This window comes from Amphiprion ocellaris, chromosome 18 (genome assembly GCF_022539595.1).
Source record: "Amphiprion ocellaris isolate individual 3 ecotype Okinawa chromosome 18, ASM2253959v1, whole genome shotgun sequence".
Classification (NCBI taxonomy): domain Eukaryota; kingdom Metazoa; phylum Chordata; class Actinopteri; family Pomacentridae; genus Amphiprion; species Amphiprion ocellaris.
The window spans coordinates 27501212-27519475 of NC_072783.1; the positions used below are offsets into that span (position 1 = coordinate 27501212).

The 18264-nt window shown below is 38.5% G+C and overlaps 1 protein-coding gene across 5 annotated transcripts in view; it reads left to right on the forward strand.

The window, feature by feature from the left end:
• The window catches only part of pcdh15b (protocadherin-related 15b), a 221237-nt gene that overhangs the window by 84192 nt on the left and 118781 nt on the right, over positions 1-18264 (forward strand). For all 5 annotated transcript variants that reach the window (XM_055004449.1, XM_055004448.1, XM_055004450.1 and 2 more), the window contains 4 exons: positions 2414-2584; positions 12231-12339; positions 14547-14659; positions 17154-17360. In XM_055004449.1, the coding sequence (XP_054860424.1) occupies positions 2414-2584; positions 12231-12339; positions 14547-14659; positions 17154-17360 (600 nt within the window). The remainder of the gene's footprint in view (positions 1-2413; positions 2585-12230; positions 12340-14546; positions 14660-17153; positions 17361-18264) is intronic.

The window sequence follows — 18264 nt, forward strand, 5'->3', positions numbered from 1 at the left end:
CCCTACAAAAACATCCTGCAATAAAACGAGTGATGTCGCATGTTTTAAAGAGATTTCACTGTCAGGTGAGCATAATGTAATGCAGTGATGTGATATCACCATATGAGCGTTTCTTAGGTGTAATTAAATAACAGTAAATCAGGCACTTCAGGAAAATGTAGTTAAGATTTTATTCTTATCTTTTTTGGCCGTTGTTAAAGTTTGTGAAACCTTAGAAAGAGTTGTAGAAAGCTCTTTTTATCTGAAGAGGAACAAGCACTACCTGATATGCAGAGACACACACATCTAGACGACTTACACAAACGTGAAATAGCAGATATTATCTGCAGAGGGTTTTCTTCCTCTAAAGTAAAGCAAGTAAAGGGGTGGATATGTGATGGTTCCATTGACTATTCAGCTGTAGAGAGTTTGAGATTCCTATAGTTTCCCTGATTTGGCTATTTTGTTTAGAGAACTTTACAAAATGAAAAGTGTTTATTGTATATCTTAATTATCTTTAAATAAACAAACAAAACTGAAAACACAGCACTTCTATCGACCTTTCAGATGAATAGGCCTTTTAACTGTTTCCTGTGAATTTGCTGAACAGCTCCCTTTGTAATTGGACGCCGGATACTTCACCACAAACAGATCAACAAGTAAACAGCAGCACTGGGTTTAAAAATGTGTGCACACACAAAAAAAGATGATGGCACTTGGCCTAAGGAGAAACAAAAGTTTGGGAGAAGCTTTACTTGCAGTGTCTGAACAGGACTCTGTGCTTCTTATGAACTAGGTATATTGATATTTTATAAGGGCCTCGCTGAAGTCCAGCTATTTCTGCTTCAGGTCTGTTGAAGGTCTTCTTCTGAGTAAAAGCTTTAGTGTGTGAGGATATCCATTTTGTACGTAACAAGGTCATAAATTTTGGTTTAGTGTTTTTTCTCAAGCTTTAAATTGCTATACAATGCACATTTACAGCTGCACCGCTTATTCAGAGGAAATGACAGGAGCTGTATGTACATATTTGTTCAAAAAATCCATTATTCATGCAGTTTTTAACCAATATCTACATGATACAAATATTTTGATTGTATTGTGTAACTTTGATGGAGACTTCTGTGTGCCAACAATACAAATAAGAGCACTGCAAATGAAATTGACTAATAACCCCTCGAATAAACACAGTTTACAGTTCAAGCTATCATAGGATTTTGAAACTGACAGTTTGGAAAATGAGGGCAGAGTGGTGTAAAGAAGAGAGTCAACCCTTGCACTGTGTGGTTTCGGGTCAAAGCAAAACTGGCTTCGGTTTCAAGATAATTAACTGGCGATGTCAGAAGGTCATTAAAAAATTCCACTGTTCAAACAATATTTTCAGAATCCTCAAAGTCTCTCCCACCCATCCGGATGAAAAAATAATTTCAAGCATTGCTGGTTAATTAGCCTTGAGAGAAAACAGTGGTTTTACTTTTGAAATGTATGCTTATACCTGAGGGTATTCCATATAGGCGCACAAGGAAAACAAACACAAACCATAATTTTACCGCCATATAGAAGCTTTCAGTTAGAACAACATTATATTTGAACAAGAAAAGTTAGTTTTAGTAAGATAAAGTGAAATGTTTCTTATAAAATAAGGTATTATAAAAGAAAATATCTGGAAAAATACTATGAAAAGAGCTTAAGTATTTAATTTGGCATGATTTGGTTATCAGTATGTAATCAACAGGTGTGAGAATACAAAAATATCTGATACAACAATTATAATAAAACATTATTTTTGTGGCTTGCACAGAAAATCTGTTTTTTAAAATCAGATAATTAGTATATTTGTTTGATTTTAAAATCCGGCTGTTGAAGTTTTGGGGACTTTTCAAATCGTATATCGCACTGCAATACAAGAAAAATGGTTCATCATCATCTATTTAATATCTATCTAAGCCCTGTAAGCCTGGAACACCTGAAAGGGGTTAAATATTATTTGCTAATCATTATTGTTTTTTGAATTATTTTAGCCCTCACAAACAGCGACAGATGGGAGTGGGAGCTCTGTTATGTTATGCTTCCAAATTGTTATTCAAATTTTATACTTTAATTTGAATTTATTTAATCTGCTGTTTCACTGTCTGTTTTTCTTGAGTTTGGCTCATGCCAGTTTAAAAGATATAATGGAGTCCATTACAGTGTATTAGTAGAGTTACTCATCATCATTGCTTTGCTCTTGATGAGCTGTAAATGGAGATGAATGTGGTACATATTCAAATAGCCATCAGCTTTTTTAAAGCTCAGAGTTCCCTCACACTCTGTTCATTTGACTTTCTGAAACTGCTCCAAGGTTGTGGTCACTTTCTTTTCCAGGCGCAATTCAAGTGTCCAAATAAGAACGTGCAGTCTCAGCCAAAAATACAACAAAAGTTCTCTCTCTGTCTAGGATCGAGCTCCGTATCCAAGTGAGCGCCGCACAGCCACCACCACCCTCACTGTGGATGTTCTGGATGGGGATGACTTGGGTCCCATGTTTCTACCGTGTACGCTTGTGGGAAACACCCGTGACTGTAGTCCTATCACGTACAGAGCTAATGTGCTCGAGCTGACAGACCCGGTAAGTGTGTGCCTCTTATGTGCTCATGTTATATATTGTATTGGAGTTGTGCATATGGTGCAGAGGGCAGATTTCTATGTGTGTTTTGCTGCATTACTCTTTTACCTTCAGTGGAGTGTGCAGCATGCATGCTACTCTCGATTCTACATTTTTGCACTTTTGTGACATGGAATAGTTTCAGCGCTCTTCACAATTTTAAGCTTAGATGAGGGTTGACAGTCAGACCTCCTCTCATAGGAATCATCCTTACAATTTTGCTCTTGTCTGCCAGTTTATGCATATCAATATTTAACTGTTCAGAATTTCAAGACCACAAAGAAGTGATGCTTCTCCCGTATATCCACTCACTTTAGTAATATTTCATGTTATTTGTCAGCCGCTTGAAATCCAATGAAATTGAATTCTCTTGGCAGTTTGCAAATGGATTAGAAACTTCGGGGAAATCATCCAACTTTATTCTGGCAACTCTCATATTGCTCGACTGCGTCACCGTGGATATCTGCCTTTTTAAATCTCTGAGCTTTCAAGCAAGGTACAACAGTTAAGATAGCAATATGAAACCTTTGTTTTAAGACGCAGCTAAGTAATGAGAACAGAGGCTAAAATTATCTGTGTGGCCTAAAAAAATATGCATTGCTGTGTGTGTGAACTCTGGCAGAAACTGTTATGTTTTCACAAGCAATTTATTCAATTTTATTTATATTTCATTGATAACAACTGAACTTGTCTCAAGATGCTTGTCTTAGAAGGAAGCAGATGATCTACATACATCAAAATAACACATTACCATACATGCAGCGTATATACAAAGTGTATACTAGATGACATTATGCATACAGATGGTGCATGATGCATGCAAGATGGATGAAATAAAGGAGGTAGCATTCGAAAAAGGAATTGTACACCAGCTTAGTGGGTATACAGAGCACTCATGAGGTTACTGATATGAAGATAAGCAGAGCAATGAGGCAGAAAACGATGTCAATGATAATTGTTGTTTATATTACCATTCGGTGGCCTGGCACACAGTACGTATATGAGATGTATCATAAGCAGAGAACAGATTGTGCAGAACGGTTTGGTTGGAATAGGCAGCGGTGGATTTTTGCAAGTGGATCAGATGAAGCAGCAGCATCCCACTGTGGATATATACTGGAGTAGGAGGAGAAGAAAGCAGACAGAGAGAGTGGACAGAGCTAAGCTGACTGATGTGTAATGATAGGTTGGTGTGAGTTAGCAAAGGTCATACTGAGTGGCAGAGAACAAAGACAGTTTAATATACGGCATGGTAACAGACAAATAAAAAGCCTAACATGCATATCTCAGTATCTGAACACATCATTATCCAGATGTCTCACTTGATACAGACAGAAAAAAGAGGTTAAGGGTTGACTGGCATGTTGTGTGGGAGTTACAGTGCTTCAGGCGTGGGATCTTGATTTTTTAACTATAGGATGCACACAAAAGGAGTATTTTTAAATGGCTTGATAGTTCATCCACTTTTATGATTTTTACAAGAAGATTTTTCCACAGGATGAGAGCTCTGTCGCCTGTTGCGATTTATAGCGTCATTTGAAACAAAAACACGGATATTTTAATGATAGGAACATTTTAGTAGTCACATAATGTGGCCTGTGGATTGATGAACTTCATAAGAAAGATTTTATTGTGTCTGTACAAGTGAGCAATGGAAAGTGTTTTTTTTATTGTCTTGAAAATGTCTTGTTTTGGCTTCTGAGATAACACTTTCTGCTCATGTAACATTTTTACTCATCTCTAGAGAGAACTGAAAATGTCTTTCTTTGCCGTGTAACAAGCCTATAATGCCATGCATCACTTTTAATGATTAACAATTTTACAAAAATGGGGAGAAAAATGCAATTCACATGTTCAACATTTTTTCCAAGTGCCCACAGGTGTTACCAATACTGGAGAAAATGGTTGCTTTACATGCCGTATGAGATACTACTTAGATTTTTAAATGAGTTTCGTCCGTGTTTCCTCTCTGCATTGTGTAAACACAGCCTGCAGTTCAACGCAGTTCAGCCATAAAGTCCCACAAGTTTTGTCACATTACTGTCATTGAATGCTGAGTTACTAATTACTTCATGGTTGCGCTGAGCAGTGCATAAGATTTTGTTCGGTAAAGAATCTGGTTAGATCAAATGGTTTATTTTTGGTGATTTTTTAAAAATGAAACATGTAGAATAAAGTGATTTTGATGAAAAATCTCATTTTTAAGCTATGACTTGGTTACGTTTTTGATGAAACAGCTTGTCACACAAGAGTAGCTTAGGGACTAATGGAATGTTGGAAATCTGCAATTCTTTGGTGTTTTAATAGTTTCTTTCTCTGACTAATGGTGTAATTTTTAGCAACTTTTTAAAGAATACGATGTCTTTCGAACCCGCAAGTGAGTTTTGCACTTCAGGGGGTATAATGTCCTTCTGGTAAAATTCTGTGTTGCATATTTGACAGATCGAGTTGTAAATCTCTTGTGTATGAACAAGTGTCATAAGATCGAGTCGGCAACCCTGTGGTACATGTTTATGCTTACGCAGCTCTATGTACTTTTGCATTTGTATCTTTGGCATTTAGCTGATGCTGTTATCCACAGCAACTTACAACGCCACTTTGTCAACAAGACAAAGTTGCTGCAGGGAAAATCCTCAACTCTGACAAGTCAGCAGTGCATTCATCCCTTACCACACACAGACACACATGCACACACACCCTTGATGGTGACAAGCCGGCAGTGCGCTCATGCCTTAACACCCCCCATCCTTTTACACACACACACACACAGACACGCACACACCCGCAACAGTGTCAACCAAGCAGAGCAGTCATGCCTAACTGGACATTGTCTACTTCATCTCTTTATTTATACTGAGATCTTTGTCACATGCACACACACACACACATATGCTCACTTTACTCCCGACACACTGCCTTCAGACCTTTTTTTTTTCCATCTTCTCTCACTCACACATTCAGTCTTACAGTCATTCACACACACAGTCCCAGGCAAGAGAGACATGCTGAGGAACAACAGGAGTAAATCAACTTTACACCTCGTGGTTTTGAGAAGGAGCAAGTGTGCGCAGACAAGGACAGGCTTTAAAATGGAGAGGTAGTGAGAGGGGATGATATGGAGGGGTGAGGTAGAGGTGGTGGTGGGGGGGGTCAAACATGGAGAAAGATAGCGGGGAGGCAGACTCACAGAAAAAGGTTGTGCTGGGAAAATTCTTGAGGGGCTTTAAAAATCTGAAGTGATGTATAAAACACGCTGCATCAAACACAAAGATTCTCTCTCGCTTGTCAATTTGCTCCCAATACAGAACTGCTGCTGACTCCAGCTACTTCTCCGATTTCAGCTTTTATGATCTCACACCATCACAGCAATAGAAAAAATAAATAATAAAAAAAAAGTGGAGTCATACAGACAAAGAGCGGTTGCTGCCCTCTACTTTCTGTATGTTCAGTTTTCAGTGGCTAATGATGATTTTCACACTGATCTCTGTTCACTTTAGAGGCCAATATCTGTGCAGATGTAATATTAATGCTCATATACAGGAATCCATTTTCTTAATAGATCTTTTGATATAGCAGGAAAATACAAATGTAAAAAGAAAGACTAGATCCCATGCAGCTCTGCTAGTTCCACAATCCTCGTATGTCGACTCACTGGTTAGGTTTACCAATCCCTTAAATGGCCATTATTTTAAATCACTGCTTAAACCCAATCTGACAAGCTTGCTTTTATGTGATGTCATCTATTTATTTTTTCTTATAATTTTTTTATTGTGTAATTGTTTTTTAACTTTATATTTTCGATTTTTCATTTTCTTCTCTTTTACAGTTTATTTATCTACATATCTATTTTACTTAGATACTATTACTACTATTATAATTTTTATCATTGTGTTTATGGTTTTACCCTCTCTTTTTCCTTTGTTTTACTTGGATGTGGCATTCTATTATCTGGCGCTGTACTAATTTATTTTGAAAATCTTTTGCCATGCTTGGACTGACTAGTCTTCTCTTGCTAAATGTTCTTCCTGAATATCTTTCTTTTCTTCTTTGCTTGCTCTATAAAGCACTTTGTAAACTCTGTTTTTAAAAGGCGTTACATAAATAAAATTATTATACTGCCTGTCCAAAAAAATAAAAAATAAAAATTGCACACTCTAATATTTTGTTGGACTTTTACCATAGTTTTTTTTTTTTTTTAGTTTTTTCTTTCAAACGTAGCTTAATTTTTTTAAACTTAAATTTTGATGCTTTTCATAGTATTATTATTAGTAGAGATCTATACACAAACTTGTGTCAATGAGGTCCACAGCTCAATGATGCAACTTACATTTTTCATTACATATCTACAGTAGAATTCTCAAAACGTGTGATTCTTTTCATACCAAGTATCTCCGAACCCCTGCACCATTTCTTCATGCTTGCCTTCTTGTTTTCTGTTAAGAAAACTTTTACAAGATATCTTGCTCATACTGTACATTATTATGCATCACATTTCCTAAATATAGCACCACACAGGACCAGGGTAATACACAGCCTAATATCATTGTCAATTCTGCCCATGAATCATCCTAATATTTTCTCATTTTCTAACATTCCCAGAATACATGAGAGTGATCTACATTTTTCTCACCACGCGTCCCCCAGCGTGACAGTTGTGTAGATGAATATCTACTCTCTACTCTTAGGACTAATGAAAAATCTGACAATATTTTTCCAACGTAATTCCTTCCATAGCCTGGAGCTGGTGCTTGTTTGCTGTACCTTACATACACTGAGCCAGTCATCTGCAGATATTCTGAGTTCTATTTCCTATTTATCTCTAATGCGCAGTGTCGAGGTTCTTCTTATCAATTCTAACGCTGAGCAAAACACTGCAATCAACTCTACCAGCAGTGTTCTTGTATGCTTTGCACAGTGTCACAATCGCCAGCTTAATTTCATTATTTCTCTTGAAAGTTCACGTCAGCAGTAATTGCCTTCTCCACAGTGCTGCACCATATGCAGTACTAAACATGGAATGCACATTTGCACAGACTTGAGTCATAAAAAGTAGAGTGACTCCACATTTCCCCATCCCCCCCGCGGCCCCGTGATTCGCTTACTGCCAATGTAGAGTTCTCATTAGAATGAATGAGTTGGCTGTGTGTTTTGAGGGCGGTAATTGGTGTGCACAGCTCTATAGGAGGTAGCTGCAGTTTGAATGGTATCACAAGTCCAAGAACTAAAAAGCTGGAATATGCAGCACTAGCATATCCATCAAGAGAAGAAAAAGCACTCTCTCAAAAGGAAAGAACTGGCTGTGCTGATTGTGAAACGCACCACAAAAAAGTATTTTCTTGAACAATCATTTCAGGTCATTTAAGTAAATGTATCTTACGCCAACAGCATGAGCTCCTCTGTTATGTTTGCCTGAATGCACACTCATCTATTCAAAGCAGCTGTCTCTCATTTTGATTGATTAGGCTATTTTGAAGATGTCCAACATGAGCTAGACACACAGATAGGAAGGTAGATAAATGGGAGAGATAGAAATATGGCTTGAATGGAGAGGACAGCAAGGAGCTGCTGTTCTTGTCGTATGAGAAAGATGGGGAGGTGAAGTGAGGAGAGGAACGAGCAAGGAGGAGAGTCAAGGCACTATAATAGCTTGAGTCCTAATCAGACTGATAAGATATGACAACCTCAGAGCCTTAGAGCCAACGTAACTGTTCTCCCTCTGTGTCTCGCTGCCTCACATACACACCAAGCTGCTGGTCGTTTATGCCGAGGAGTCGGCTGTCAGGCCATGTTCACACATGCGCTTCAACAAACGCTGCTGCCTCTGCAACTCCGAAATTTATAGCAGTAAGAGAAAAACGGATTATTGAGCAGCACCGTAAACAACTCGCCCAGGACCTGACCAGTCATTTAGTTTATCATTACGTAATACTGGCAGCTGATTGGCTACAAGTAGCAAGTAGTAACAAAGCATCAAAGACCACAACTTTATTTTGCTGCTCTTTTCTGCACTCACTACAACTTTCCACTGCGGTGCACTACCTTGTGTAACAGCCATCTGTTATTTTTTCATGGGATAGGGGAGCGTTGTATCTCTGTTGCACTCATGAATGTCTTGCCATGCACTTTTGTGGAGCCCTGCACTTGACATGAGGGCTCACCTGACCAAATAACCTCTGGGGTTTTTGTCTCCTCTATTGATCTCCTCGCTGCTCCTGGGATCAGCCACCTGCTGGCACAGCTGCTGCTCATTTGCTCATTAGTTCCTCCACTATATATAAAAGGCAGTTTGTCAGCCAGTGTTGCACAGTTGTTGCAGTGTCTGAACCATTAATGTCTTCTTGATACCTGTAGATGCTAGTTTTAATGCTGATTCTGCAGCATTTGCTTGCTTGATTGTGTCGCCTGCATGATACCAAGAGTAAACCTTTGAAAGTCCAGCATATCAAAAGCCTTTCAGTGTTACCAGCCCTAGTTGCTGCGTCATCTCAGGGACCTGCATACTCAGCTTGAATCATTATATGAGTTCAGCTATATCATCTTCTCCTTGACTGATCTGGTTTTACTACACCAAAGATGGAGAGATAGAAAGATAGATAGAAAGCAAGCTTGGTAGATGATGATCTTCAAGAGTTTGCTTACTTGAACCCCTGTTGTGACCATGAAAGAAGCTGAAAACTACAATATAAAAACCGAAATTTTAAGCTAAAACAGGCCATTAGAATATACAACCCGTCTTTGGCAATTAAATTTCTGCAGAAAATGTGTGTAATCATTAGCTGCACTCCTGAGTCAAGTAGGACACATCAGTGAGTACAACACTAGCGCTCTGTCAAAGTTAAATGCACTCCAGTCAAAATAGCCTTTGTGCCGTCTCTTATAATGAATAGCCATGAGCTATACAGCACAAAGTAATGCAATTACTGCTTGCATAGCTGTAGATGAAAACTGGAGTTAGTACAATGTGTACCCAATCTAAAGGTTGTCTAAAAGTTCATTAAACATGATGAGAAATTTATGACTGAAGTGCTATATGTCTATATAGTCAAAGCCCTCTTTGAAATCGACTTCACAGTGTGAAGTACTTTGCTTTTAGTGCTTTCTGAAAAAGAGCATAAGCATATTTTCTCCACAAAGGTTGAATCATTCAAAATAGTTACAAGTGTCAAGGAGCCTCATTTACATTGTTTTTTAGCAGTAAGGAAGGTTAAACTCCTACTGGACTGGATAATGAAGGATCAAAATAGTTGAGTGGATGGCAAGCTTATGAAGAAATGTGTTATATTTAAGTCTTTTCTCTTGGCCAACTTTGTCAACAAATTTTTTCTTTACCAAAGGCTACCACAGTTAACGTGACAGAAGCATTTCACCCTTTTCAAATATTTTATTGTCCTTCAAACTTGACCCAAGAAATTTCTGGGTTTTCCTTGCCCCTGTCATATTTTCCTTCACTGAAATCTTTTATTTTTTACTGCAATATAAGTCCTGCACCTATGTGGAAACAGTGGAACCGTGACTAGAAGTAGAGAAAAATGTCTTCTGTGGAGCATGACACAGTTAGGATGTCATAAGATTCCAAAATACAAAAAAACTAAGTTGAATTCATGTTTTTAGTAATTTTCAGAAAAATGTTTAAAACCTGAAATTAACATCATTTATCTATATGCCCACATATGTTACCAATGCAAAAAAATATGTGACTGTACATACGATAGATATTATATAACTACTTTGTTCAAATTATTTCCACCCTTGTCTTTGCTTTGCGGAAACGAAGCCTGCAGTTCAACCCAGTCTAGCAGAAAAGTCACAGAATTTTTGTCATGTGACTCCAGTAGTAGCTTCCTAGTCTTCAGTTTGCACAACATTTTATTTTTTGTTTGTTTGTAGGGGATCTGATAGTAAAAATGGCAATACATCTATCTATCTATCTGAAATATAACTATCTTAGGCTGACATATGGTTATTTTTCCTGAGAAATTCAGAAGTCACACATGATTAATTCCAGTTAAAGTTGAAAACCTCCTGATTCTTTGTGTTTTCACAGTTCCTAGTTCTCATAAATGGTGTAATTTTTAAAATTTGACTCCATAAAGCCTTTGGAATTCAGAGGGTTAGAGAACTGTTGTTGATCCATCTTGAAAAAGCGAATAGCGGTTGTCAGAAACAGAGGTACTATCACTTTTACTATCACTTGCAAATTGCATTTTCCTGACTCTTACACTGCTTTTGTGCCACTACGTTGTTGTCATTGCTTTTCTTTTTTATCTATCTTGAGGCGTAGTGTACAATGTTGTCAATAACAGAAAGTGTAGTGATACTATCGCAGTGTTCTCAGTGACCCAACTGTCTTTCTCAAACACCCCCCTTTCTTCTCTGCTGCATTTACATCTCTCTCTCCTCCTTGTTTGCCCTCAACTCCTGGCAGATTCATCTCCTTTCTATATATTTACATCCTCTTTTACTGCACTTCATTACTGGCCATAACGTCGGCTCTGTCTCCCCCCTCCCCTCCCCTCCCCTCTCCTCCCTCACTGGCAGGCAGCAGGAGAGATAGCTTAGTGATGTCTTGTAGATTGTAGAAGTGTGAAGTATTGCAGCGTAGCAGGTGTAGGAGCGTACAGTCGTGTACAGATGCATACGTGTCTCAAGGGGGGATTGCTCAATGCTGTTGTGTACAATTTGAAGCCGGTGCTGTCTCGCTGCTCGTGCTTCGTTCTACATTTTATATGTTTACCGACTACTTTTTTTTATCCTATAGATATTTTTCTCTTGCCATTATACAGGCCACAGCATATTGCACTGTTGTAAGTCAACATTATAGCCTGACCGCTTCGCATACAGATGGAGCCCCACTTGCAAGCTGTGTGTGTGTGTGTGTGTGTGTGTGTGTGCAGTAGATACACATACAAACAGGTACAATATGCTGAATATGCACAATAGAAATAGATCCTAATTTTTATTGTGGGCGATGACTTTTTAATTACTGCGATAATTCCTCTTCTTTCCGGCGTAGATGTGCATGTGAGCCCTTCATGTGATTTAAAGTGTACTAGAGTGTGTTTTTGCTCACAATTGATTTTCCTGTTTTGCTGTTGAACTCTTGCTTGCTTTGCTGGCATGCTCACAGCTTGTTGTTACATCAATAAATAGCAAAGCTTTTTTTTTTTCCTTTATACCTTAGAACAACTGAGTTGGACAGACAACCTAGAATAATCTTTTAAATTTTTATATGTACCTTTTATATTCCTTCCTGTTTTAGCCGTCAGTTTAAGCAGCGGCTGCTTTTGTTGCAGTTGTTTGTTTTAAACTAAGATTAGGATCTCTTATCCCACAAATTAAAGCTGGCAGTGTATGGTAGGAAGTTGAAAGTGTTCCAAGTTTGCTTGTTTGTCTTGTTTTTGCTTCTGTCCTTTCTTGTTTTTTACACAGGAAATGGAGATACACATAAAACGAACACACTGTCATTTTGATGTCAGTTGTTAAGAACTGCATCCCATTGTTCCCAGTGGTTTATTACAACTACTCTGGTTTGTCATATTTGCAGGATATGATTCTGACCAAATGGTTATAAGCTGTTCATCTCTAATGTTCTAACTGGTTTTGTCTCCAGATTAAGGTGAATCCCCTCAATGTGACTCCAACCATACAAGCTGTGGACCAAGACCGAAACATACAACCTCCTTCTGACAGACCAGGGATCTTATACTCCATCCTCATTGGTAGGTCAAAAAATTTGGGGTTTTCAATTTTTTTGCCAGTCAAACATTATATACAGGAAGATGCTATACATTTGTCTGCCAGCTATAGAATTAATTGATTTATTGCATGGATGCAAAACCCGAAATGGTTTCTGTCAGTGATCATGACTATGGTCATGAAGTAGAGAGAAATGCCATAATCATGAAAAAAATAAATAAAAACTGAAATTGAACCTGTATATGTAGATATTATAGATATTTTACTACTTATATTTTAAGTTTGTTTCCATACCTGTCCGCTATTTGCTCTATGAAAACACAGGCTGCAGTTCAGTCAAAAAACGTCTTAATTTTTATCAGGTGACTGTTTGTCCCACCTGAGTCACTCATGACTTCACAATTGCAGTGGGGAACACAGATTTTTAGTTGATACAAACTGTTTGTTTTGGCAAAATTCTGAAAGAGACAACTATGATAAAGTGAATTTGATTTGTTTGGAGCCAAAACCAGATCTTCCTCTTTTTTTTTTCTTTTTTTTTTTTTTTTTTTTACGAACCATAAGACATTTTTAATTGATTTGTCCACAAATGTATAATATTGCAATAAAATGACATGGATTTTTAAAATGCATTCATTTACCTGATCACTATTACAGAAACATACACATTCTCCTTGTACTGTTTCATTTAATTAATTTTAACAAGAAACAGGCAAAATCTTTGTTTAAAAAAAAAAAATAAATAAATTGAAATACTTGTATTTGAATGTTTAAAAACAGAGAAACAAAAGTAAAACAGAGTCCCAAGTTCTGTCTCTTTAATTTAAGTCTGATTTGTAACTCAATAAATAAAACATTATTTTTTAACAGATTGTTTACAAAGAGCAATAAAACAAATTCTGTTCTGCACCAGCAGCAAGGTCTATATGTGTTCATATAGACCTTCATGGAATCAGATTTTGTCAAATGCAGGTCTGTGGTCTAACTGTTAATTGTTCGAATAGGTTTCTAAGGCTTGTTATGGAGCCACTTAAATGTGTTGGTGTAGGATCAGCTCGTCAGATTAAAATGTGAAGCAATTAACAGGATAGTAGTCGCCAGTTTGCAAAGAATAAGATGCTACAAAAATTACAGAGATGGAATTATCTGTGCATTAATGCCTTTTAAGTACTTAAGTTGAAAGGGGTTTATAAGGACAGTAGCTGCTACAAGACGTCTTGATTACTATTGGATGCAGAGTCACAGAATGTGTATAGTCTGTAGAAATCTACTGACATGACTTGGCACAGGCTTGATTGCATTTCCTAGACTCCCCCTGTAAAACTAATCTCCGTCTGAGTAAGGAATATTAGTATGACAAATGCCAAAAAAAAATCTGTTAGAACTTTGCATCTCATACAGTGTTTCTGATTATAAAATGAGTAAATGAATAAAAATAGCAAAACCCTTGATGGTCAGTTGAGGAAGATTTAATGTGAAATGCAGTGGTATTAGTTCCACTTCATCAGACTGTTGAGACGACAAAATATTCTTTAGACAGCGAATTATCCCATTATTTTAGACTGCTGGGATGCCCCAGTTGCCTAAAGGTCACAGTAGAAACCATTTAGCTGCAATTACCATGTTTGACCTTTAGTAGCACATCATGCCCAACTCACTCTCTCTGCATTTCCTCTCTACCTGTATTACCACGATCAATAAAGGCACAAATGACAAATAAAATAGCATTAAAAAAAGGCCTAAAGTTTCAGCCACCAGTTCGTGGAAGAATGTGAACAAACATCGGTAACCACACCAATCCTCAGTAGGAGCCGACAAATCAATACAAGCTATAGGAATGTTGCACACATACACAAAAATGCACACTTGAGACATGTGATTGTGCACATGTGTCTGTGCTGCTGCTTCTCTCACCAGAACTTGATTTCCCCTCTGAACAATGCAGCATGTCACAGTATCATATATACATGCATGTGTGGTACGTATGTGTGTGCGTCACTGTTTGTCAAAAGCTGTGGTGAGAAATCTGGGAGCATTAGCCATACCTTTTCCCCTCCTCACTTCCGTTTTTTTCTTTCTCCCATGACGTACACCAAACAAACATATATTGATTCTAAAACCAGTTACCGATGTTTCCACCTCTGTCTCTCACACGCAAGCTGGTTTAGTTTTTCGTAAGTGTTTTGTTTTTGCTTTGTTCTTACTATTTGTTGCCTGCGTTCTCTCTCAGGCAAACCAGACTCCTATGCAGAATATTTCAGCTTGAACAGAACCACAGCGGAGCTCCTGCTACTAAAGCCCATCGACAGAGAACTCTACCGTAGATTTGATCTGGTTATCAAGGTGAGAAACACTGCAGCTGCAAACACGACAGTTTTAACGCGATTTTCTTCCAAGAATGTTTCTCGTAGAAACACAGAAGCAACCTGTCACACCACTGCGCCACTCTTAAAAAACAAAAAAGAAAAAACAGCAGTCTTTAACCCTCAGACATCCATGAAGCTGTAAAACAAATCTGTAAGCGTAAATGAAGACTGAGTGTTCCTCTTTAGCTTATTTATTTGTTGCTACCTGGTATTCGTCAATTACAAGTAGCCTGCCCTGAACATATTAAAAGGCACTAATTGTGAAGCATTAGAACTACCCCATGCGTTAGGTGTTTTTGTCTCAGTTAGGCCAGTTAATGGAATTACACCACCAAACCTACATTAGGTTCCGCTCTACTGAAAATGAAAATGGAATTTCTCCTCTGTAGGATGTTTCTTGCTCTATTTGTTAACGTCGAGTGTTGTACTGATCCATCCATCCACCCCAACCTATGCGATTTTGTGGCCTTATACCTGCACTCACTGGCCACTTTGTTAGGTCCACCTATGAAATCTAATGCAATGCAAGGCAACAGCTCAGCCTTTAATCATGACTGTTCAAAGCTTCTACACCTTTAAGTTTGCTGACATCATCCTAAAGGGGTTAACTCTGCTTTTTGTTTATTTAGCTCATAGTAGATGGTGGTGGCGAACTGGATTGCTGTGCATTTTTTTTTCCCCACTCCATTAACATACACGATACAGACAGAATTCATGGCAGAGCTGTTGTATTGGACCACATTCAATTTTACAGGTGCACCTAAAAAAGTGTCTATTGATGTGCACGTCAAATCATCTGCTTCTCTACTTCCCATTGTGATTATTACAGCCACTAGAGGGCACTGTCTGGGTGAAATGTGTATAGATCTGGAAAAGCTGCTAACACCAGTGAGTTAGGGGTGTATTTTTTTGTGTGTGTGTGTTGTCACGTTTTTCAGATTACACACAGGGAGGTTGGGAAATAAAATATTCACTGTGTTTGTAATAGGCACGGACATTCCTCAGAACAAAGCTGAAAGAGAAAGCCAAAAGCCTCCCCGAGGCTTAGAGGGAGAGACATGACGCAAAAATACTGCGTGATGTATTTCAGTCAAAAATCATTCTCCTTTTCAAAGTGAAAACTCAGTCAAATCTGGGCCCATGGACATGAAACGTTTAATGACTTCATTCTGTGTGACTCACAGATACCATTATTTCAGCTGTCCATTACAAATAAATGTCCGTAAATCTACCTGGACATCGTGGGAAGATGTCACTCCAGAATTTCATGTTTTTAAGTTTTCAACGTCAAAATATGAAATAATAAGTGTCTGTATGAGATGCGATCAAAAAGTTGAGAGACAAAACTGTACCTGATTTAAATTTCAAAGTTGTTACTCTGTGCAGCATCTGCCCACTCCCAGCACTTCTGCCACGCTTGAAAATCTCCCTGGAAGTCCCTCTTTGTAAGTGTGTTAAGCAACATCTGTGACGCGCAATGGATCTTCTCCACTGTGTCTAAACGGCAGTCGCAGTGAGCCACATTCGGCAAGTAATGTGGCTCAGGGAGCGGCAATAGTGTTGGTGCATGCAAAAAAAAAAAAAATGTTTTCAATCTCCCATGAGCATTGTCATGATGGAGCACCCAACTGCCATCACACCACAGTTCAGGCTGTTTGCACCAAATGTTCTCCTTCAGACCCCTCAAGACATTGCAGTAGAACTCAGCCAGTCACAGCCAGGCAGATGAATTCATGGTGCACAACTCTGTGAATGTCGAAGAAAACAACAAGCATGTTCTTGGTGTACTCCATTATTCAGTCGTGGAGTCTGCAGGGTCTTTTGCCTGCCTGTTGATGGGTCTCTGGGTTGGAGCCATAGATCAAGTCTCGTCACCTGTGATGATCCTCAAAATAAAGGCTGGTTCAATCTGGGTCTGTTGACAGAGATTCTCCCAGACTTCAACATAGTGCTGCTGTTAGAAGTGGCCAGATATTTGCTGTGTAACATTCTGTAGAATCCTGCATGCGCTCTATTCCTGAACACTACATACATCAGTGGCTACACTGCAAATAGAAACTGTTAATGGCGTATGACGCTGATCAGTCTACCAGGATCTCAACACATATAGCCTGAATAAACAGGGCTGAAATTAGAATTTGCACAGTTGTGAAACTTGAGAAGACCTATGATCTCTATTTTTGGCTCAATGTATAAGCAACTGATCATAAACAGAAGATTAACAGATGATTGAGATATAAACATATGATAACCTAAGCTTATGATTGATTTTATTTTCCCAACACATATTTGTTTTATTATGCCCAAGATGTCTAACTGGCACGTATGCATACTGTCAGCATCTGCTCCATCTCAGTGTATTTTTTTTGTGAAGCATTGTAAAGAAATACCACCTTAGCAACAAGATCTGTGGCTGGTAAACTACAAAAGGTCCCCAGCTAAAATTAACAAATATTTTCTCCCCCCATTAGGCAGAACAGGACAACGGCCACCCCCTGCCGACTTTTGCCGACCTCCAAATCGAAGTTCTGGATGAAAACAACCAGGCACCCTACTTCCTGGAGACCAGTTACCATGGCTACATCAGTGAGGCCTCACCAGTCGGAACCACCATAGCGACCAGCACTAGCCTGTCTGCACCACTGGCCATCGTAGCTCTGGATAACGATGTGGAGGAGGTGAGAATAAATGCATACAGAGGTAGGATTCACAATAACAGGGTATGAGCTGCTGAATGCTCATGTTACTGGCAAATCAAGCTGCCGCAAAAACCAGATTAACATCGCAGAAGTTGCCTTTTGCAACATTTTTACAGTATTATTTACCATAGTTTATGGCTTTGTTACTCACAGTATTTGAATTTTTTTGCATCTACCTCCATTATAGCTGACATCTGGTGATACACCTGTAGGTATCAGCTGACTTCATTCCTTCCGTCTTTACCTCTATTTCTTGAATTCTCTAAATCTTGAGCTGCTTGATATTAACAAGGTCTGTGCTGCTGACAAGAAACACACAAATCAATTTAGTACAGATATTAATACTCACCGGTTAGTGTTTGATGGCCGTGCAACAATCTACTGTAAGAATTGTAAATTGACTCTAATTGACTTGACTGTTGATAGGCCTGTGAAGCTTTGCGTTCTCACATGTCACGTATGCAGTTTGCAATATTTGATGCTCAGAAATAATATCAGCTGTTAGATTGGTCTGGGATTGATTTTAGAAAGTAGTCAAGAAAACTAGGGTTCTTTCATCTAGAACATTGCAACTGTAGCTGGCAGCTTTTGACTGTTTCTTTGCTCCTGTTGCATTTCAAGTCCCTTAATTATTGCCACATGACTGTCGATTACTCGCTCATAGATTCTTGGTTATACCAAAGAGCACAAAATCTGGCTAAAGTAAAGGGATTTTTAACTGAGACATGTTGAGTGAAGTGCATAAAGTGTGATGAAATATCATGATTTTCAGCTTACATTTGGTTAAGTGTTCAGACCGAACTAACACGGGAGTAGTTTCAGGACTGTTGGAAAGCTCAAAATCCAGCTGTTATGCCGCTAAAGGACAGTGTAAATTTGGTGC